Below are 21,485 nucleotides of genomic sequence, written 5' to 3' on the forward strand. Positions count from 1 at the left end.
GAAAGATTTCCATGCTGATCAGGTGGCCAACCCCATCTTGTGGGTTGCTTGGGAAACACATTTAAAGGCTTCATTCTCCCGGATCGAAGGTTAAAGTGTTACAGACAAGGAGCGCGCTCTCTCCCCTGCCCTTTTCAGCTTTATACAACAAGTGAGCCTCTTGCCTTTTTTAGGCCTCCGGTGTAGAAAGCTCACTGAACTCTTCTGGAATGGAATGTCTGGAACATTCGTGGATAGTAAAAATCCTAAACCAGTTTGTCTTTCTTAATCGGTTTTAAGTTTTTAAAAAAACTGCGCAGTTCCTCTTGGACAGATTAGCACCTTTAAAGATGCATACATGCATGTGTGTCTTAGGATGCTGGCACCACATTCTAGCTCAGATCAAGTAGCTCATGACCTATTATAATGCACCTTGCTGTACAAGAGCACCTCGCTTGGCAAAATGAATATGCCCCAGAAAAGTTTCATGTGAGTTTGAGCTGTACAAATGTAATTATATTTTAAAATGCCCGAGTCTCTATATTTAAGTGAGTTGTATGTATAATAAGCCTTCTTTTAATGTAATAACTGCTCCCTAATTTGTCTGTTTTGAAATTTTGAATTCTCATTTATTGTTAAAGCATTTAACCAGCAGAGCTAACCCCAAAACATCAGAGTTCCAAGTAGCCTGAAATTTTTCACATTGCTATACACTGATCATTTATATTCAGAGTGACCAATTTGCCAGTATGGAATCTTAAAATGCCTGGGTTTAATGCTGAGCATATTTTATTTATTGGGTTTTAGTCCTCCAAGTGGTTGCCGGTTCATTTGAATTAGGCTCCCCTGGGGTATTTAGTAAAATGCAGATTCAATTTGTATTACTTTTCCAATCAAAATTAGCTCATCAAAAGGAAATTCAGGTTCCTGGGCCATACCGAACCTACCAAACCAGAATGTCTGGGGGTAGGGACCTCAGGTCTGCATTTCCTACAGCTTCATCTGGTCATTCTTCTGCACACCAAAGTAGGGAAACCACTGGCTTAGAGTTTATACAGTACCTACCTCTCTAATAACCAAATGGGTCAATGAGCGAAAGCATCCCACTCCCGGATAAATCTGGATTGTCAGGCACACGCTGTTTCAGAGGCTTGAGTCGTCACTGTATTTGTTACAACATGATTTGACCTCTAAACCCAAATGGATTTTTCTGCCTTTCAATCTGCAATCTTCCCCATTCACTTTCTATAATTAAAACCCATTTTATTTATTAATTTTTTTTTAATTTTTTTTCAACGTTTATTTATTTTTGGGACAGAGAGAGACAGAGCATGAACGGGGGAGGGGCAGAGAGAGAGGGAGACACAGAATCGGAAACAGGCTCCAGGCTCTGAGCCATCAGCCCAGAGCCTGACGCGGGGCTCGAACTCATGGACCGCGAGATCGTGACCTGGCTGAAGTCGGACGCTTAACCGACTGCGCCACCCAGGTGCCCCTAAAACCCATTTTAAAGAAACAAATCTACAGGAACTCTAAGAGCACATTTTTAAAGGGTAAACCATGGGGCACACTGTCTGTTAGGGATGGTTCTCCTCTTAACATTTCCATATTAGCTTTTAGTGAAACACACACACACACACACACACACACACACACACACATACACAGAGGCACGCACCCCTTCAACTTCCCGAGCTTGCTGAACATCAAGTACTCCTCGAATACCAACAATCATGCGCCCTCCTTCCTTTGTTAATGCATTCCAACCTAGCCACCCACAGGCAGCTATTCTACAGAGCAGGTTCATAGCCACTGTTCTAGAATAGGAGTTCCTACTCTTAAATGACAGGGAAAATACCTTTTCCTCACCCATGGGGAGTCTGACTCTTGGCTTTGAGCATCTGTTCATCCGTCAGAAATATTTTCCAAAACGCAGCTACCTGAAGCACACAAAGTCACACAGACCCTATAAATTGCTTTTCCAAGCCACCAAAATGCAATCTTACCTCCCCCTTCCTCCTCGCCCCCCTTGCTTGTGCTTAAAAATAAAACCCAATTCTGCTGACAACTGGTTTTCTTGCCTCACCACAGGAAGTGGACCGGGCGAGTTCTCACATCACGCATTTAACAGAGGGCACCAAACGGGTGTCTGTGGGACACCTGCCCTTGGCTGGAGGGAGCCCTGCCTGCCCAAGAGCGGCGAAGGAGCTTCCCAGGCAGCCTGTGGGAGGTGGGAGGCACGTCTGGCGCCAGCCAGCTAGGGCTATTGAGGAGGCTGACTGTGGAATCCGTGGCCTAGGCAACCCTCGTCAGGCTTGGTCACTCGCAGCAGCTTGGGCTTGTCAAAGACATCCATGTTTAATCCTTTCCTCTCCCTGACTTCTCTCTCCAAGCCCACCTCTTCAAAAAAAGAAAAAAGAGAAACAACAACCACACAAACACATCTGACCTCTTTGCTGTACTAACTGTACATAAAAGAACCATCCTAAACCTCCAAACTTCCTCCCTGTTTTCTATAATCACTTACAATTGACAAGTTACATAATTGATGGTGAAAATATGACCCTACCTCTAGGGTTAGGCTTTTGGGATCAGCAGCCGCTTGTGTGTCGATCCAAATGAGGCTCATGCTTGTTTTTGTTTCTCTTTCCTCTTCTTTTCCCCAGATTTATTGAAGTATAAATGACAAAAGAAATTGTATCTATGTCACGTATACGACACGATGATTTGCTATAAAATGAGGCTTTGTATGTCAAGAGTTCAGTGGTTTCCAGAGCGGATCCCACGCACCCTGGTGATGGATGCAACAATCCACTGATGTACACTAAGAAACTATTCGAACTCTTATTTCCTATTTATTGTTTATCTAAACTAGTAAGAGAAATTAAGCGGTACAAATATTCAATAAACAGACTGTCACTGGCGCCCTCCCCCGGTGTGAACGTCAGATAACAAGGTCAGCCCGTCTTGCAGGGAGGAAAAGACTCGATCCCAGCAGCAACCAGTTGATGGCGGGGCTTTTGACGTGTGCCCGGATTGCGTTATCTAGCTTTAACTAAACTGGTCCCTATCAAATGGACAGGTGGTTTGGAAAGGCTCCTGTTGAGAAACCGCAAATTGAAGATGACCCTAATAATGTAAGTAAGCAGAAGCGAGCCACAAGAAAATGGCACAGTTGACACTTGTCTCGGGATGAGCTTTTTGTCAGCTACACAGTGGGATCGACATTAAAAAAACAATGACGCCACGCTGTATGGTGACAGACGGGCAGCTACGCTTGCGGTGAGCACAGCATAACATGGAGAGATGTGGACTCACCATATCGTACACCAGAAAGCAGTGTGATATTGTGTGTCGACTCTACCCCAATTTGAAAATTTCCAAAAATGATGCCCACGGTACCCTAATTGTACCTGATAAGTCAGCCAAAACTGTTCAAAATGACCTAGCGGGCTACTGGAAATAAGGGTTCATAGCCACTACCTTTAATGACCGACTTCATGCGAAGTGTATGTCATTCTTTGAAGTTAGCATGAGGATAATAAAAGTTATTTCTTTTGAATCTAATTCTTGAATTTCCATGTCTGTATGTTTTAGGAACATGTATAAAACCTGTAAATGGATAAATATACCTATCTTAGAAGTAAATGTTCCACATGTGTTTCCTGATAGGAATGCAGGCTCACTTTGGAGGTCAGCGCTGACGGTCAGAGTGTCAAGCCGTCCTCAGGTTTCAGGTAGGGTCAGGTGACGCCTGTTATACGTGGGAAAGCAGGTGCCCAGAGAGAAAGGGACCTTAGCCTAAAGCTAACCCTGCTGGTTGGTGACACCTCGTAGACCAGAAAACCACGGGCCTAAAGGGCGAGGTGACTTGCTCAGCAGCACACTGCTAATTAGGGACACAGCTGGGATTCCTCTGACTCTCAGTCCAGTGCTCTTCTTAACGGGCCCCGAGTTTCCTCTCTGTACACATACAGAGAAATATACAGGAGGAAACCTGAGCAAACACTGGAAACTCAGACAGTCAAAAACCCTCCGAGTAGAACCCGAAAGACCGCAGCCAGCAAGCCCCTGAGACCTACCTAGGCCTTTTATACTTACAATAACTCCCGGGTAATAACCTCCGACGGTCACATTCTGGGTCCTGGTGGTTGCGGCAAGGCCCACCGTGAGAATCAACACCGACACAATAAGCAGAGTCACGGTGACATAGATGGAGTTTCGTTTCCTTCGATTGAAGGCTCCTGAAAGCACACAGAGAAACTGAAGTGGTTCATTTTGGCCGGAGAAGGGCACGGACTTAAAGGGAAAAATCACTGGGAAGGTCTTCCTTTCCTACCCCAACTGGTAGCTGGGGTTATCTCTGGGGAGGGGAATTATGGGGAAGGGATGGAGCTTCCGGTATTTTGCAATCATCAGGTGCCACGTTTACAAGAAGAAAAAATATATATATATATATATATATATATATATATATCCGGTTTGAAAATGAACAGACGGCATCTTAGCAGTTACATTAAAAAAAACCCCACAACAAATTTTGTGCTTTTGCTATTCCATGAAAGATGTGTCGTACCCACTTAGTAGAGTGTTTTTTAAGGCCAAATTACAAGGCCTATGATAAATGGGAAGTGTACGCATGGAGGCATTAAATGAAAATATTTTAAAGCCAAAATGCAACTAAGAAGGGTTATTTTTTATAAGCCGGAGACATGAAATTTCATTTTCAGTGTAAATATCACAACCAAGCCAGGTACTGGGATTCTTTTTTTCACTTATTTCTGACATTTGCCACCTCGCGCATAAACTTTAAAATGGTGTGTTGGCAAGATTTGTCACATAACAAATGTGTGTAATAAAGTAAGTGTTTGGAGGCCATTAGTCCACAAAGATATGTATCGGGGGAGGTAGATGGGGAAGATTATAACTTACACACATTTAGGCCTATGTGAGGGTGACATAAATATTATAAATGACAAGAAACCCGTTCTCCTACTCAGTGCTTATCAGACACGATAGCGCAAACCAGTATTTTTTTTTTTCCGAAAACAGGCTTATTAAGTCAGATAGAAAAATGGTATCGAGACTCGCTTTTGAATATAATTTTTTTGGAAAAGAATCGAGCACTGCTCTGCGCACCAACGTTGTTTCCCCAGCGAGGGGAAGGGACTCCCCACGGGGACCACCCGGGATGAGTTCTCACCTCTGCGCTCCGGGAAACCAAGCAAGTGGGGGGAATGGTAGGGGCGTCCAGTTCTCTAGTGAGACGGATGAAGCGGCGGGGAGCCTTACGATGGGGGTCACCCACCCATGTGGCTTGGCTGGCGTTTAGGGGACCAAAGAGGCCCCCAGCAGCCGCTCCCAGGACCCCACCGTCCCGGGAGGCCTCACTTCGGCCTCAGGGCAGCAGCTGCCTCTGAAGCCGCCCAGACCGCACCACTGGGAGGGAGAGGAGCGGGGACGAAGGACGGGGGAGGGAGGCGAGACAAGCAGCGAGACCCCGAGGCCAGGAGGGCAGAGGGCAGGGCTGTGGCCGGGCCCGCGCAGCCCCCAGCAGATCCGCCCTCCCGGGTGGACGGAGCGCGCCACCCCGGGTTCGCTCCACCGTCCATCTTGTCTTCCCCGGGGCCGTCCCCGCCGAGGGCTCCAAGGGAGGTGGGAGGGGCCGGCGGTCTCCCCTGACGTCAGCCTGGAAAGTGAGCGACGTGACTCATCAGGGTCATTTCTAATGTGATCCCGCTCTAAGACACATTGCAATGTAGAAGGGGCTGGAGCGCTTGTAGGCACCCCGATCTCGCCCTGGGAGGCGAGGCAGGGAGACTTGGGAGATGAAGGCTCCTCTCCAGTGGGGCCCGAGTCCAGCCTCCACGGGGAAGAGCATAAAGGACCACTGGGGACACCTGTGACATCAGGGCCCTTCGTGAGAGAGGGCTATTTGGGATGCAAATGGCGGGCTGACTGGTGGAAACACCAAGAGCAGAGCTGCGGACTGCGGGGGGTGGGGGGGGGGAGGGGGGCAGGATTTATTTTCTGTTCGCCCGGAGGTTAGTTAGCCTCCGTCTGGATCTCGAGGGGTTCCTTTAAATGAGTGTCTAAACCAGGGTCCTTGAGTCTGTTTGTTGATAGATGCTTCCCGGTGAACAGAGGGGCTCTAACATAAACCTACCTACCTCGCCTTCCATTCTGTCTGCCTTCTTGTCGCTCACCCCATCTGAGCCCTCCCCTGCCTCAAATTAGCAAAACACAGTGAGGAAACATCTGGAGCCGCCAGGGGTATCTTTGTGACGCACGAAAAGTGTCTCAACACTTCACACAGAAAACATATAACTTTAGAGACTAAATTGAGGGAGTGTGTGTATGGTCTTTCTAATTTTTTTGGTATCACTCGCCTGCCCACTCCTTCCCTGCCAAGTGGCTTTAAATCCTATTCACAGCTCTTGGGTCTCCTTTGCAAATATCACTCTAGCTCTTAAAAGCACAGGAGCCAGGTCAGAAAAGTGACTCAGCAAACCACATGGTGTCATTTGAAAATCTATTTTTTTTTTTTCTCCTGCTTGAGAACCTGAATTGAAAATCCAGTCGGTTGAGAAACCCAGGCAAAGATCCTACAGATTTCCAGGGGCCTTGCCTCCAAATAGGATTTGTTTTGAAAAGTCCCATGAAAACTCTCTCATCACTAGGTTGAATATCTATTCTCTGTCCCCCCCCCACACACACCCTCCCCCAAGTCACTCCCTACTTTACACTATAAGGACTATAATTGTGGAAGATGAAATTATTTCTAGTTGTACTTGGGGAGTTGACCATCATAAGGAACTGCGGGGTGAATGCTTTTGAAAAGTGAAGAGTCACCTCTCCATTTATCTTTAGTGTCAATTTGACTTAAAAGTCACATCTGCTTAGAGCAGATGAACGTTCTCTGAACGTGTGGTCCAGGCTACTAAAGGTAAACTGTTTCCGTTTAGGACATATTCCTGGTGGTTGTTTCATTTTAGAAGGAAGCCCTATTCTTATTAGGGTACAGTTTGGGGGCCTGCCCTAGATGTTCCCGCGAACACAGGAACATCTGATTCCGACTTTGTTTAGTTAATCAACATATCAAAAAACTTTGGATACCAGGAGGTACTTAAATAAAGCAGGAGGTACCAGAAAACAGTGCCTATCGTAGTGGTTGATACTTAGAGAGCAGTCAATACTTGTTGAATAAACCAGAGGCAACATATCAGAATGTCTTCCCTTCTAATCAAAAAGGCATGCGGGGAATTGTGTGAATAAATATAAGCTGTGTTCATAGGATTGATTTTTTAAATTAGGGTATACCTGACGGGTCCCCAGAACTAAAAGCCTCTGGTCAACTAATGTCACAAAACCCCAATGTCTCTCACTAGCCCAACGACTTGGCGCCCAGTAGATTTCTGTTTGAACAACGACAACCACCCCTGCAACCAAGAGCAGTGGGAGAGTCTGAAATCCCGTCATGGGCATTGCCTGCCCCCCTTCCGCCCCCAGCAGCTTCCCTGCAGAGCTACTGCGGCCCTCCCTCTCTGCAGTGCCCCACCTCCACCCCAGATTCGTGACGACCAGGATACTCAGCTCTAGAAGCGCCCAATTATTTGCTGCCTCCACCCTTCCAGATACAGCCTGGTTTCCCCCTTGGTCAGATACCCCACCTGCACTGCGGTCTTTGAATCTGAGTCCCTCCCTTCCCCTAAAACCTGCTCAACACTAACCTCCTCCAAAAGTTTTCTTACCAAGCTCACTCTATTCTAATCGCTCATTATTTCATGTCCCTGAATTCCTGTATACCTTATTCAATACATATATCAATGGTAAATTGATTACCCTTGTAAATTGGGGGTCTGGCACACAAGTCATATGATAAATCCAGGTCCAAGATGGTGTATATGACAGGAACGGAGATGTGGGTTGCCAGAAGGTGGGATGATTGTCTCTGCTTACTCCTGTTTTACCTGTACCAGCTCTTGATGACCCCCTTGATTACAGGGTGTGTAATCGCTATCGCGTGCAGCAAGGACAGGGGCCCAGTAGCCTGTCCTATACACCATGTTGTTGACGACTGACTAATTTGGAGGGCTCATCTTTTGAACCAGTTAGGATTTGCTTACCTGAGTCAGCTTTGCCACACAGGAAGGGTCCCAGGAAGTCCCAGCCTTGCACATCGGTGGAAACAGGTGCCTGCCCACGCAAGAGCCTCAAGGCCGTCAATTTCCCAAACATTTTCTTAAGGGTGCTGATATCCTGCGTGGGGGCCCCCCCGCCCCCACCCCGCCTCTGGCAGTTCTTTGATCAGAGATGTCCCAGGTCACTGGTGAATTACAAATGTGTTATTTGGGAGAGGAGTGCCCGCTGTAGTAGAGGTGCCTTAGCGCCTGGGGGCGGTGTTGCCAAAAGGGAGAAGGGGGTTTGCTGGAAGGGGATGCAGGGGCGCCGGAGTCAAATTACCATCTTCATATTGCCAAGCGCCTGCTCTGCTCCAAGACTTGTACTAACCGTTCATCCCCAGGCAGCCAGCAAACGTAGATGCAGGCACCTTGGTGCAGTGTGTGTCTTAAATTTTACTGTTTGGGCTGCAGTTGTGTCTTGCCTGCAGAGGGAATCCCCTCAGAAATGCTGCCCCTTGGGGGCTGAAACACAACCCCCCCACTTCCACACACCCCCCACCCCCCATGCAAGGGAAGGTGGCGTTGCCAGAGCTGAGTTAAGTGGGAGTAGCTCCTAAATAGCCTAGACGCTGATTCAGGCCTGGGTTGTGCGGGACCCGAGCCAGGGAACTCCGGGGAGACTCCCCTGTCCAAACTGGAAATCCAGGGTTACCACTCGACTCAGGAATTTGCTAGTGCCCTGGGTCTGCAGACTTTACAAAGCGGGATGTGTGGAGCAGGCTCGCGCGTCTATGAGGGATCTAGGATTCTTTTCCCCGCAGTGTAGAGTCTGGGCTGGGAGAAGCCCACTCAGCTTCTTGTTGCGCAGACCTTTCGGGAAACGCCAAGATTGGCTGAGGGCCCCCGGGAGCCCAAGAAAGAACTCTCTTCATCTTGTTTCCCAGCCCACAGAGCCATGTGCCAAGTAGCAACGTTTTAAGCCCCGGGCCCCTAACCTGCCCACTCCCCCACTGGCAGACGGCCAGACGCGGGGGCGGGCTTTGCAGGTGGTTGTGGCCCACTGCGGGAATGGGCGCTGCGGGCCCTCGCACTCTTCCACCCGGCCCTCCCTGGCGCAACAGTCTGGCGTCGGGGAGCCAGGGGCTGCGCTGGCGCCACAGCTGGCCAAGGTGAGGAGTGCATTCTGTGTGCCTGTGTGTGCGCGCGCGCGCGTGTGTGTGTGTGTGTGTGTGTGTGTGCGCGTGTGTGTGTCGTGTTAGAAAGACAGCTGGGGGGAGTCTGGTACTGCTGGGTTCTGGATTCGGACCCAAGTCCTTGGCCTCATTTGGACCACGTTGCAAATGACTACACCCTTAAAAATAAAAAAGAGCAAATTCTCATACTGCATATGCAAAACCATTGAAAATACGAATCTTCTCACCATCTAGGAGATGACACTTTCTGGGGTCCCTCCGGTGAACGAATTCTGTGGAGACCGGGCCTTCTGCAGGCAGTAAGGAGCTCACACAGGGGGTTCAACCCTCTCCCCGCCCCCTCCTTTTGAGATGTTCCCGCAAATTCATCGGAGAAGACCTGAGCAGACTGGGTGGCAGGAATTCGGGACGGAGGAAATTTGCAGAATGTAAAGTATGTTGGCAAGAGATAATTCGATTATGTTAAAGTGTACCCGAGGCGAATTTTAAGATTAGGTGGGATCATGGTTTGACAATCTCCTCCCGTTCTCCTGGGCTCCAAATTAATTTCTCCGCCCAGTGAAATCATAGGGCTTGGGAAGGTGCCTAACAGCTGAGGGGGACTGGGTTTGTGTTTTGTTTGTAACTACCAAAAAGCAGCTTTGAGGGGCAGCCAAGTTGGTGCCTGATTTGATGAGCTGTCCCCCAGGTTTGATGAGGAAAAGTGTTGAACCAAATCAGGCTAGTGGGTCTCCCCCCCTCCACTCTACCCCGAGAGGGAAAGCGCTACTTCAGAAGATGCGCGGGCTCGCGCTCGCTCTTTCTTTCTCGCGCTCTCACTCATCTCTCCCCCCTCCCCAACCTCTTTTTTCACACTCACGCACATTCCGTGCATTTGGAGCAGAACAGGAATCAAATTCAAGGAATGTTGATCCTGCCGCTGCAGACTGCAGGGCTGGGCTGTCTTGAGTGATTCCTTAGGAATTCCCCTCCCGCGCACCCCCCGCGGCCGGGGGGGGGGGCGGCGGCCGCGCGCCAACCCCCCCCCCCGCGAGGGGGGAGCGTGCCCCCCCCCCCCCCCACCACCACTGCAGCTCTGGATTTCTGGGCAGCTTCGACAGAGTTGGGAGGGGGCGAGGACTCTGCTTCTCCTAATTGTCGTTAGTCGTGAGCTCTTAGAAGTGACGGGGACTTTGCAAAGAGGGAGCGTCGAATGGAAAGCGAAGGCGCAGGTTGCAGGGAAGTGTTTGGATCTCCAGACAGCTGGAATTTACCACCAGCTGCAAGTCTGTCGGCGCCCGCACACAAACACGCACACACCCGCACTCCGGGTCAGGGATACTCCGACGCAAGCTTGGCGCTCCAGTCTCCGCGCGTCGCCCCCGCCCCCGCTGGGCCGCTCCCCTGGGGCTCTGGTCGGCGACCCAGACGCAGGGGAGCTCGGACCCCCTACCTGGCCCCGCTTCCCGCTCCCCGGCTCTCGGGGGCGGCCGGGGCGCTTGTGGTCCAGAGGGCAGCGCACTCACCCCAAGCTGCCGCCGCCCCTAGGAAGGGCGGCTGGACTTACCCATGGAATCGGGCAGGGACATGTCGCTGGACCGCTGCTGAGTCAGGGACTGATGCATGGTGAAAGCTGCCCTGTGGCCCCGGCCCCCGAAGCTGCTTCACGCGCCCCCGGCTCAGGGCGCCCAGCAGAGCATCCTACTCCGCGGCTGCCGCTCCCCGTCCCTCCAGAGAGCAGAGAGAGACTGCCTCTGGTTGCGAGCTGCAGCCCAAGTGCCGCCTCCCCCTCCCTTCCCCTCTTCTCCCTCCCTCCTCTTCTGCCTCCCTCTGCTCCGGGAGGCAGCAGCATTGGCGGTCCGAGCGGCGGCGTGCGCTTGCGCAAGACCCCCCCCACCCCTCCCCCTCGGCCCCCCCATCCTAGTTATCCACCTCCCAGCCTCCCAAGCCAGACAGGGAGCCGTTTTAGCCCCTTGGGGCCAGGGCTGCGCAGAGAAAGAGAGGGAGGCTACAGCCTGGGGCCAACCGGCCTTCTCTGTAGTTTGGAGAGAGGGTCTTGGGCAAGCATCCTGTTCTAGGATTTATAACTGGGGAGGGGGCAGAGTCAGAGGTTTAGGGCTGATGAATACACACACACACACACACACACACATTCACGCGCGCGCGCGCGCGCGCACACACACACACACACACACACACATTTGTGCAGGTTTGGTCTTAGTGCTTCCAGAATGACATAATGGAGCTGGAGATGATCCAGAGAAGGGCCACTCTACAATCAAGGGGATGGGGGAGGGTAGAGGGGGCTGCCATATGAAGATAGATTAAACAAACGCAGACTCTTTAGTCTAGAAAGATGAAGGCTGGGAAGGGATGTGACCAGCGTGTATAAAATTATGCAGAGATGGAGAGAGGGAACACAGCCTTATTCACCAGATGTGAGAATTCTAGAACCAACAGCCCCCTAAGAGCTAGAAGGAGTTTCAGCTAAAGCAAATATGACTCGGCATCAGCACCACCTCGGTTTGTGCTTCTGGTCAAGATGCTTTTATGTCGATGATCTCATTTTCTCATCACAAGAGCCATGCAAGGCAGGAAGAGGAAGTATCAATACTCCCATTCTACAGATGAAGAAACTGCATCTCCGAGAAGGGATGAACACTTCCTGCAGCCACTAGGCCAGTAAGTGGCAGAGGTGGGATTTGAACATAGATCTGTTGGACTCCCAGGTTAGTGCTCTTCCTATGGTGGCAGCTGAAAAGAAATATTACTCTATATAGCATATTGGAAACCTAAGTAACTCATTAGCCCTAAGAAGGGCAACAGGATGAAAACACAAGGAACTTTGGAAAGAATGAACAAGCCATGCCCGCCAGAATCCACTGGGGGGGTTGCTAAGGGAAACTGAGGGTGAAGTGTGAATGGCCCTGATCTTGGAGGACAGCAAAATCCTTCCCAACCAGTCCTTCCAGACCCCACTAGACCCCAGTCACTATGTTGTCAGCCCAGAGGGCGGTTTTGAGGTCTCAAAACAGCAGCAGAACAGAATGAGGCCAGAAAGTGAAGAAGACGGTAACAGTGGCAAGTAGGCCCCCGGGGGTCTGGCCTCTTATGGAATTTATCTGTTTTCCCATTTGAAGGCATCCATTTTGTCCCCGTGAGAGCTCCCAGGTTCTGATCGCCAGGCCTCCTTCCAACCACCTCCCCTGATGATTGTGACAACACTCTTTCCAGGTCCTCCCGCCAAAAGAAACAAACAAACAAACAAACAAACAAGTGAAAAACTCTTCCTGAGAGATGGGATGAAGAAGAGAACTTGGTTCTTTCCAGCTCTGGCTTGCTAATCCACTGCGAGGCCTTCTTTCCTTATCCACCAAATGGAACCAAGGGCCCTTGCCCTTTCCCATCTTCCAAAGGAAGAAAAGACACTTCCTGAAGGTTAAAAAGGAAGCCCTTTGTAAAGAACTTGGGCACCCCAGGGGCCAGGCTGAATGCCGTGTCAGGTATTATTAGCAGCCTTAGGCTATAGATGTGGTTTAGAAATGTGTGAGATATGTCCCAGATAGAGACAAGATGCCCACTGGTGTAGAGGTGTGTGTCTTAGGCATGCTTGGCTTGTGTCAATCTCCATATGCTCCACAAAGGCAGAGAGAGGAGAAGCCCTGTGTTTATACTCTTGCCATGTTTGTCCTCAGTTGTGTTTACTTACCTCTCCCCACCCCCTTCGCTCTAAATATCTCATACATTACATGTGAAGGTCTCCTGCAACCAGCATTGGTTTCTCAGGAGTACTTCATAACTAACTGATTTTGTTTCTGTGAAAGTAGCCTTGAAGAAAAGAGGGTTTATACGGGCTGGAAAAGACGGCTTTGCACATTCTCTAGAGATTTTGGCTCCCCTATGGCAACCACACAGCTGGAGATCCCTAAAGAAGCCAAGTAGAAACTTGTCACCTTGCTGGTTTCGATGGACAGACTGAGGCCTTTTCACTTTAGTGCACTGCCCATCAACTGACCTTTATAATCAAAGCCAGAAATGAGTGAGGTACTCTTAAGGCGGGGGAGCTTGCTTTATCCACATCTGTATTCCCGAAGCCTGCGTGAAAATTAAAAGCTATTTTAAAAAGTACTAGAGGAGGTAGCTACTTAAAAGAACTTGCACACTGTGTATTTCCTTCATACGGTCTCTTGGGGAACCTTATGGGACTTGGAACACAGCAGGCTCTCAGTCAAGTTAAGGATGACTTTGAGACCAGTAGCAGTGACAATGGCAGCCGCCACAGCTCAGAGAGCAGTAGCGGTCTTGTCCCTGGAGATGGTGTGCTTATTTGGACAGAGGATCTGGGATAAGGGGAGGGACTAGAATGGGAGCTTGGAAAAGAAAAAAAGCAACCCACATTTCAACCAAGCCTGGCACAAAGACCCCCTTTCCGCCAAAAAAGAAAAAGTTTATTTTACTCAGAATGAGATGGACAATTAAAAAGCAAGAGGCAATTTTGCATGGGCTCCATCCTGATTTTTCTCATGTCAAAACACGTGTAGATTTTATACAGTAATAGGCTCACAGTAAAATTAACCAATAGGAAAGCCACCTAGATGAAGGAACGGGTCTCTCATGGTAGCGAAGGCTACCATAAAACTGCTTGGTTAGCTTCTGATAAACAAGAGATCATTAAAATGGTTTAAAATAAATCCTCTTCGGGGCGCCTGGGTGGTGCAGTCGGTTAAGCGTCCGACTTCAGCCAGGTCACGATCTCGTGGTCCGTGAGTTCGAGCCCCGCGTCGGGCTCTGGGCTGATGGCTCAGAGCCTGGAGCCTGTTTCCGATTCTGTGTCTCCCTCTCTCTGCCCCTCGCCCGTTCATGCTCTGTCTCTCTCTGTCCCAAAAATAAATAAACGTTGAAAAAAAAAATTTAAAAAAATAAAAATAAAAAAATAAAATAAATCCTTTTCATTGCAAGCTTAATCAAGCGTACAGTTGCCCTAGGTTGCAAACTGTTTCATAGCATGAGGAAACGTTTGCCGATGGGGCTGCAGCCTGCTTGTTTCCATCTTCTTCAAACCAATGTTGAGAGCGTTCCCCAGGAGCCTTTGGACCACTAGAAAAATACCAGATGGTTCTGTGTCTCTAACACATTTACCCTGGGAATAGCCGTATTACTCTATCACCTCCTTATTTTGATGATCAGTTTCACTAAATTACTGTAGGGCCTTCCTGATTCCATATTTGGGAAACATGAACTAGAGGAGTCACGTGCACACAGCTACATACACATAAATGCATTCACACATACTTGGAATGGTGGCCACACAAGTATTCACAAATGCACACAGACATAGATACATCCCAGCCATTCTCTCTCCACCCTGATTATCACCACCCACCACCCAGCTCCCAGACTTGAGTTGACTAAGGGCAGAGAGAAGCTTCGGAATAATGGAGAACCTCAGAGAGTCCAAACGTCCTTAACTGAGGTTGGAGTTGGACCCACCAGACTACCTTAGGTCAATGCCTAAGGTATTGGCGTTCAGCTGTTTGAATCTTCACTGAGGAGAACCATGGTTGATGTTGTGATTTTGCCCCCGAAGCTTGACTGGTTCCCATCGTCAGCTGGTCATTTTCTTTGGGTACCAAGACAATCACCACAGCACCAGGGAACAACGCTGGTACCTGTATTTACTTTGCCATTGATTTCTTCCTATCCTAGTGACCAAACACAATAGTTACCACACACTAAAAGTGTTTTTCAATACTAGTAAGAACGTTTTGATAACATGATTTTAAATGAATGGAATAACACTTATTCACCACTCCCTGCTATCAGATACTTCAGAGGTTTCCAGTTTTTTAACATTTATAAGGAACACAATGAACTAAACATTTGCATTTTTGTTACTGTAGGATATAATGTTATAGCAGAATCATTGGTTCGAAAGTTTCATATATATATTTTCTTTTTTAAAATTTATGTTATTTTTAATTGTTTTATGTTTATTTTTTAAAGTTTATTTATTTATTTTGAGAGAGACAATGAGCAATCAGGGGAGAGGCAGAGAGAGAGGGAGACAGATTGTCTGAAGCAGGCTCTGTGTTGACAGCAGAGGGCCCGACACCGGGCTTGAACTCACAAACCTCGAGATCATGACCTGAACCGAAGTCAGATGCTTACCCAACTGAGCCACCCAGATGCTCCTAATGTTTACTTATTTATTTTGGGAGAGAGAGAGAGACAGAGCAAGTGCGTGCGAGTGAGTGGGAGTAGGGTAGGGGGGAGGGGCAGAGAGAAAGAGAGAGGAGAGAGAATCCCAAGCAGGCTCTGCACTGTCGGTGCAGAGCTCTACATGGGGCTCAATCCCACCACCCTGGGACCACAACCTGAACCTAAATCAAGAGTCAGATGCTCAACCGACTGAGCCACCCAGGCGCTCCTTTTAATTTTTTTTCACATATATATTTCCTAACAAAACATTTTTAGCACCATGCATACAGTAAGATATACAGGTATTAAGTACACATAGCAATAAATTTTCACATACATACTCTTGTAGCCCCCACCCAGATCAAGATGATGAACCTTTCCAACATCCTGGATGGCTCCCTTGAACCCGCTCTTGGCCAATAACCCTCCTAGAAGCAACCACTATCCTGATTTTTATCATCAAGTCTGAATATTCTTCAGGCTTTTAATACATATGGCCAAATTGTCCTCCAAAGTATTTGTAGCAAAGTCCCTTCCCAATATCAGCACATGCCTGGATCCTCACACTCTCTCGGCTTTACCTTGCAAAGGAGATGCTTTAGCACTTGAGACACACCCGGTTACAGCCCGTGAGGGGAAGGGCCAGTCAGGAAGCGGGATCGGAGGTCAGCTGGGCACTAGGCATCTGGTGAGAACCACAGATCTAGGAGCCAGAGGCTGAGAGCAGTCCCAGTAGGCAGGCAACACTGCGTCACAGTCCACAAGAACCCGAGAAACCTCCAACTGCTTAGTTGTTTTCATTGTTGTAGTCATTATTGTTCTCTGTTGCACATGCCCTGAAGTCTTCTTTTTTTGTAGCTTTCAAAATTTCTATAATGGTCACTTAGTTATGCTTCGCACGTAGTAGGGGCTTAAACACCTGTTGAATAGATGGCCCTTTTCATTTGTTGCTTTTTTCCTGCTTACTGGAATAAAACCTGACACTGTAAAAATTCTCCAAACTGCCGAGGCACATGATGCAGCAAATTACCCTCTCCCCCGCAACTCTACTCCCCAGAGATGACAATTTACGGGTTGAAATGCGTTTTTTTCCTGATTTTTTTCTCCATGCATACTTCTACTTTTGTTTGTTTTGAATATGAAATACTCCTTTTTGAAAGTGAACTTTTGCAATACAAAATAAAATGTGTTTTGTTAAGCTTTGTAAGTTGCATTTAGTAGCTTTCAAATACACTGCATCAAAGTCCGTCTTCAATCAATCAAACCCAACAGTAGCTCATTCTTGCACAATAAAACTCCCCTCAACTTATATTACGACACCTACTTAGCCCTTATGGGCAAGGAATGGAAATTACAACTCATTTCTGATCACTAATGTGTGATGAAGAGCGTCCGGAGAATTCTGTGAAAATGAATACAGAGAAATGGTTCTGGTTTCAAAGCACATTGTTTGGAAACATTAACAAAAACGTCCAAATGCTACAGGTATATATACATGCTTCTAATAAATTCTTGATAGGAAAGCTCAGAAAAACATCTGTTTCTTACTACAGAAAGGAGGGTTTCTTTCTAAGATCAAAGTCTGTTTTTCCACAGATTTTCACACGTTCCTAATTTGAAGGCATAAAACAGCAACAGAGAACAATAATGCGCGCATCAGTGAATACACTAGGGAAATCCTGATACTCAAAAAGGCTAAATAATGCTTGCTTGAATTTTAGAATAAATTTAACAGAGGCTAATATTCACCAAATGTTAAGGTTAGAGCAAAACCTGTCGATGAGTAAATATAATTACCATATTTTATACAGTAAACTATTTATTGAAGGAAAATCCATACAGAAAAATTCACCACATTTATTTCTTTTTAATCAGGGCGGGGAAAGGGCAGGAGATGAGAGCGAGTGGCCTTAAGCCCACAGGAATGGGTCAGGGGATCATTCTGTGGGTCTCACGGTTTGGATGTTCTGGTTTACCTGCCAGAGATGGCGGTTGGTGGGGATAGCGGAATAGCATTCAGTTAAGCAGTAACTGCCCCGTTTCCTTCCTCTAATTAATTACAGAGCTGAGTACATCCTTTCCCTGTATCCCCATCAAAAAACATCCATTAAACACCTAATTAGATGTGGCATCGTCGCGGGCGGGGGTGTGTGTGTCCAACTGTTTGGTTCAGGTTTGCACTGGAGAGGATTTCTGTGTTCAGTAGTTTCTGGGAATCAATAGATTTGCTCCCAGTTCAAACTGCTCCACAGAGCCTTTCAAAATGTTTATGCTCTGTGACCCAGTAATTCCACTTCTGGGAATCTGTACTAAGGAAAGAGAAATCTGGACTAAGATTTATGTGCAAGGATGTCCATGGCAATGTCATTTATAATAAGGAAAAAATTGGAAAAAACCTGAAATGTCCCAAATTAAGGGTATGATGAGCTAGATGGTACCACAGCCAAAAGGTGCATATGTTGTATAGCTATTAAAATTGTGTTTTCAAATATTAGGGACATAGAAATATCCATAATGATGAATGAAAAAGTAGGCTGTATAGTTTGATCCCAATTTTGTTTGAAATTGCATATATATGTAGAGAAAAATAACCAGAAGGAAAAACCGTGAAGATATTTACTGTAGTCAATGCTGGGTAGTAGAATTACAAGTGACTACCTTCTTTCGTGTATTTTTCTGTACCTTCCAAATATATTCAGTTAGCATGTATTATTATTTTTTTAGTGTTTATTTTATTTTTGAGAGAGAGAGACAGAGCACGAGCAGGGGAGAGGCTGAGAAACAGAGGGAGACACAGAATCCGAAGCAGGCTCCAGGCTCTGAGCTGTCAGCACAGAGCCCAACACGGGGCTCGAACTCACAAACCGTGAGATCATGACCTGAGCTGAAGTCGGACGCTTACCCGACTGAGCCACCCAGGCGCCCCAGTGAGCATGTATTATTAAAAATAGCCCCCCAAACCCTCCAAATTCTACCTTTTAAAAATGTTTATTTATTTTTGAGAGAGAGAGAGAGAAAGAGCACGAGTGGGGGAGAGGCAGAGAGAGACAGAGACAGAATCCCAAACAGGCTTAGCACTGTCAGCACAGAGCCAGACGCCGGGCTCGAACTCACCAACCTCAAGATCGTGACCTGAGCCAACATCAAGAGTCAGATGCTCAGTCGACTGAGCCACCCAGGCGTCCCTCCAAATTGTATTTTATAAACAAATTAAACATGTGAATGCTTCGTAAATTGCACTCTGTCCTCCCTGCAACATGTGCTTCGGCAGCTCAGGACCCACTTGCTTTGGTTTCCTCTGTCTCTCTACCTCTGTCTCTGCCTCTGTCTCTGTCTCTCTCTTTCACACACACACACGCACACATACACACACACACACACAGCTCTGCTTTCAGTCTTCCTTGTCTGAGTGCAAGTTTCAGGCAATGTGTCACCTCTTTCAAGGGAATTTGTACTTCTCTTTCTTTGTGTGATTAAAGCTTGTTGGTGCTGGCAGGTGGGCAAGTACTCTTTCTGGTCCAGCTCTTTCTATGCCCCTGAAATTACACCGGTAGGGGGCTGTCTACTCTGTGGATTGCCTGAAAGGAACAGCTTTTCTGAGACACTGACCTGTCTGGGAAGATAAAAGGAACTCAGCCCTGGGTGGGGTGGGTGGGTGGAATCTGAGGGAAAGACAGAGTAAAGAGAGAGAGAAAATGAGAGTCTTTGTTTATTAGGTTGGATTCCTTTGGTAAGGTTGCATTTTAGTGTCTTCGTGTTTAGAAGAAACACAGCTTTGCGGTTCAGCTGGAACCGTAAGTTCTGTCGAAGATGAAACGCACCTAACTCTAGACCTGCCTCTCAGCCCTGCCAGGAGCGCAGAATCCTGCTATAATGAGGAAGCGTTGTCCAAGAAAGCCTGCCTTCCTTTAGCAAACAGCCAACAATTGCAGAAATGAAACACGTGCCTCGATTTCAATCACGGAAGTGTGTAAACTAAAAAATGAAAGTATTTTCCCTTTTCCCAATTTCACTCTTAAGAGGTAACCTGCTGGGGCGCCTGGGTGGCTCAGTCGGCTGAGTGTCCAACTGCGGCTCAGGTCATGATCTCGCGGTTTGTGAGTTCGAGCCCCACATCGGGCTCTGTGCTGACAGCTCAGAGCCTGGAGCCTGTTTCGGATTCTGTGTCTCCCTCTCTCTCTGCCCCTCCCCTGCTCACTCTCTCTCTCCCTCTCTCTCAAAAATAAATTAACATAAAAAAATTTTTAAAAGAGGTAACCTGTTAAAAATCTGGTGTATATTTTCCCAGACTTCTCCATTTTTCCTTAGCATATACAAGTACCCACAAGTACACACGTACACATTTACACACATAGGTAGTGAGCAAAAATGGAACCAAACTATAACTCTTATTCTGCAACTTACTTTAAAAGAAAAAAAAAAAACAATTCTATTTCATGGGCATGTTTCCATGTCAGTATACATAGATTTACCTCATTTTTTTCCCCGAAGCTGCCTAACATTCCATCGTGTGAATGTCTCAGGCTTATTTAACCAACCCCTCCCCCCCATGGTTGAACATTTAATTTAGTTCTGGTTTTTCATGGTTACAAGCAATACTGCAGTAAACATCCCCGTACATATACCATGGAATCAATTTCAGGGGAAATCTTATTTCCATCAGCTGTGCATTACCTAACCATTTGCAATTAGTTTCCTGGGCTCTGGAGAACAGGTTTTAATGGCTATGCCAAATGTTCTGTAGCGTCCCGAATGGTCCAAGGCATCCTTTCCAATTAAGTTGCAGTCTGCCACACTCTGCATTTTCAACGACATTATGCGTTAAGGACAGGGCACTGTCTAACATTACTGATACAGTGTTATAATGCTCCGTCTTAATGCTAATGTCCTGGACTTGAATGAGCCCTGCCTGAAGAGAGTGGGCGGCCGCAGACTGCCGGTACACATCACCATCGCCAAGGGCAGCCCAACCCAGGGAACGAAACACATGACTTACCGTCCTCCACTTGCTTCCAGCCTCGCTCCACTTCTGGCAGGAGGGGCCAACTAGAGATAAGGCACTTTATTTGCCACCTACGGGCTTGAGGGAAAGAGACGAGGGGGCGCAAATACTAACATCCAGACTGAAGGACACCGGGCTGATTTCTGCACCTCTCACCCCCTGCCCCCCAATCTGCCTCCTCTTATCCAAGGGCTCATTGTCCCCACCATGACTTCTGGCTCCTTCTTTTTTCTTTCTTTTTTCAGAGAGAGAAAGAGGGAGAGAATCTCCAGCACGCTCCACGCCCAGTGTGGAGCCCCACGCGGGACTCAATCTGACGACCCTAAGATCATGACCTGAGCTGAAATCAAGAGTCAGACGCTTAACCGACCGAGCCACCCGGGTGCCCCTGAAGGCTTTTCCTTTGACGACCTATTGGTGGTGACCTCCACCATTGCCCCCCCACCCCCACTCCCCGTCAAAACACATCTCTTTTTAGAATTCTCAGTTGCCAAGAGTCATTTGTGTCAGGGTGAGAGAGATCGTTTAAGGCCCGGCATCAGAAGACCATTTTCTAGCCCCGGGCCTTCGACCAAATCAATTAATGTCTCGGAGCCTCCATCTTGATGGCTGCAAAATGGGGATCATAAGAGTATCTTCCTTACAGGGCTGATATATGATGAAATGAGATAGCATAGGGCCAAATACATGGAAAGCAAGGAAAAGTGCTCCGTGATTATAAAAGGTGCCATTATTGTTTATGGATTCTTTCTTCCGGATAAACCAGTTTTATTTTGTTTTTGTTTGAACAGAGGATTTCTGGAGATGACGGTGTTTTAACTGGAAGGAATGCTTTCTTACAGTGAAAATGTCAGGCCGTGCAGTAGGCCAGCGGGGAAGCTATTCTGAGGTGGGAAAGCCCTTCTAGACTTCAAATCCACAGATGTAGGGGGTTGCTGGCACCACCAAGGCTGAAGACTGACCAGAGTCCCCCCAGGCGAACGTGTCAGAAATGTCCCAGTTACCCCTTTC

At 47.7% G+C, this 21,485-nt stretch overlaps 1 protein-coding gene across 2 annotated transcripts in view; it reads right to left on the bottom strand.

The window, feature by feature from the left end:
• Positions 1 to 11,037, bottom strand: part of TMEM255A (transmembrane protein 255A) — a 56,440-nt gene extending 45,403 nt beyond the window's left edge. The window contains exons 1-2 of one of the 2 annotated variants that reach the window (XM_040468045.1): positions 10,842 to 11,037; positions 4,081 to 4,223 (exon numbers count right to left, since the gene is read on the bottom strand). In XM_040468045.1, the coding sequence (XP_040323979.1) occupies positions 4,081 to 4,223; positions 10,842 to 10,899 (201 nt within the window). In that variant the 5' untranslated portion in view covers positions 10,900 to 11,037. The remainder of the gene's footprint in view (positions 1 to 4,080; positions 4,224 to 10,841) is intronic. The other variant, XM_040468046.1, reaches the window with a different exon arrangement.
• Positions 11,038 to 21,485: the final 10,448 nt, after the last annotated feature.

The sequence above is a fragment of the Herpailurus yagouaroundi genome, unplaced genomic scaffold (genome assembly GCF_014898765.1).
Source record: "Herpailurus yagouaroundi ecotype Mexico unplaced genomic scaffold, PumYag 67641, whole genome shotgun sequence".
Classification (NCBI taxonomy): Eukaryota; Metazoa; Chordata; class Mammalia; order Carnivora; family Felidae; genus Herpailurus; species Herpailurus yagouaroundi.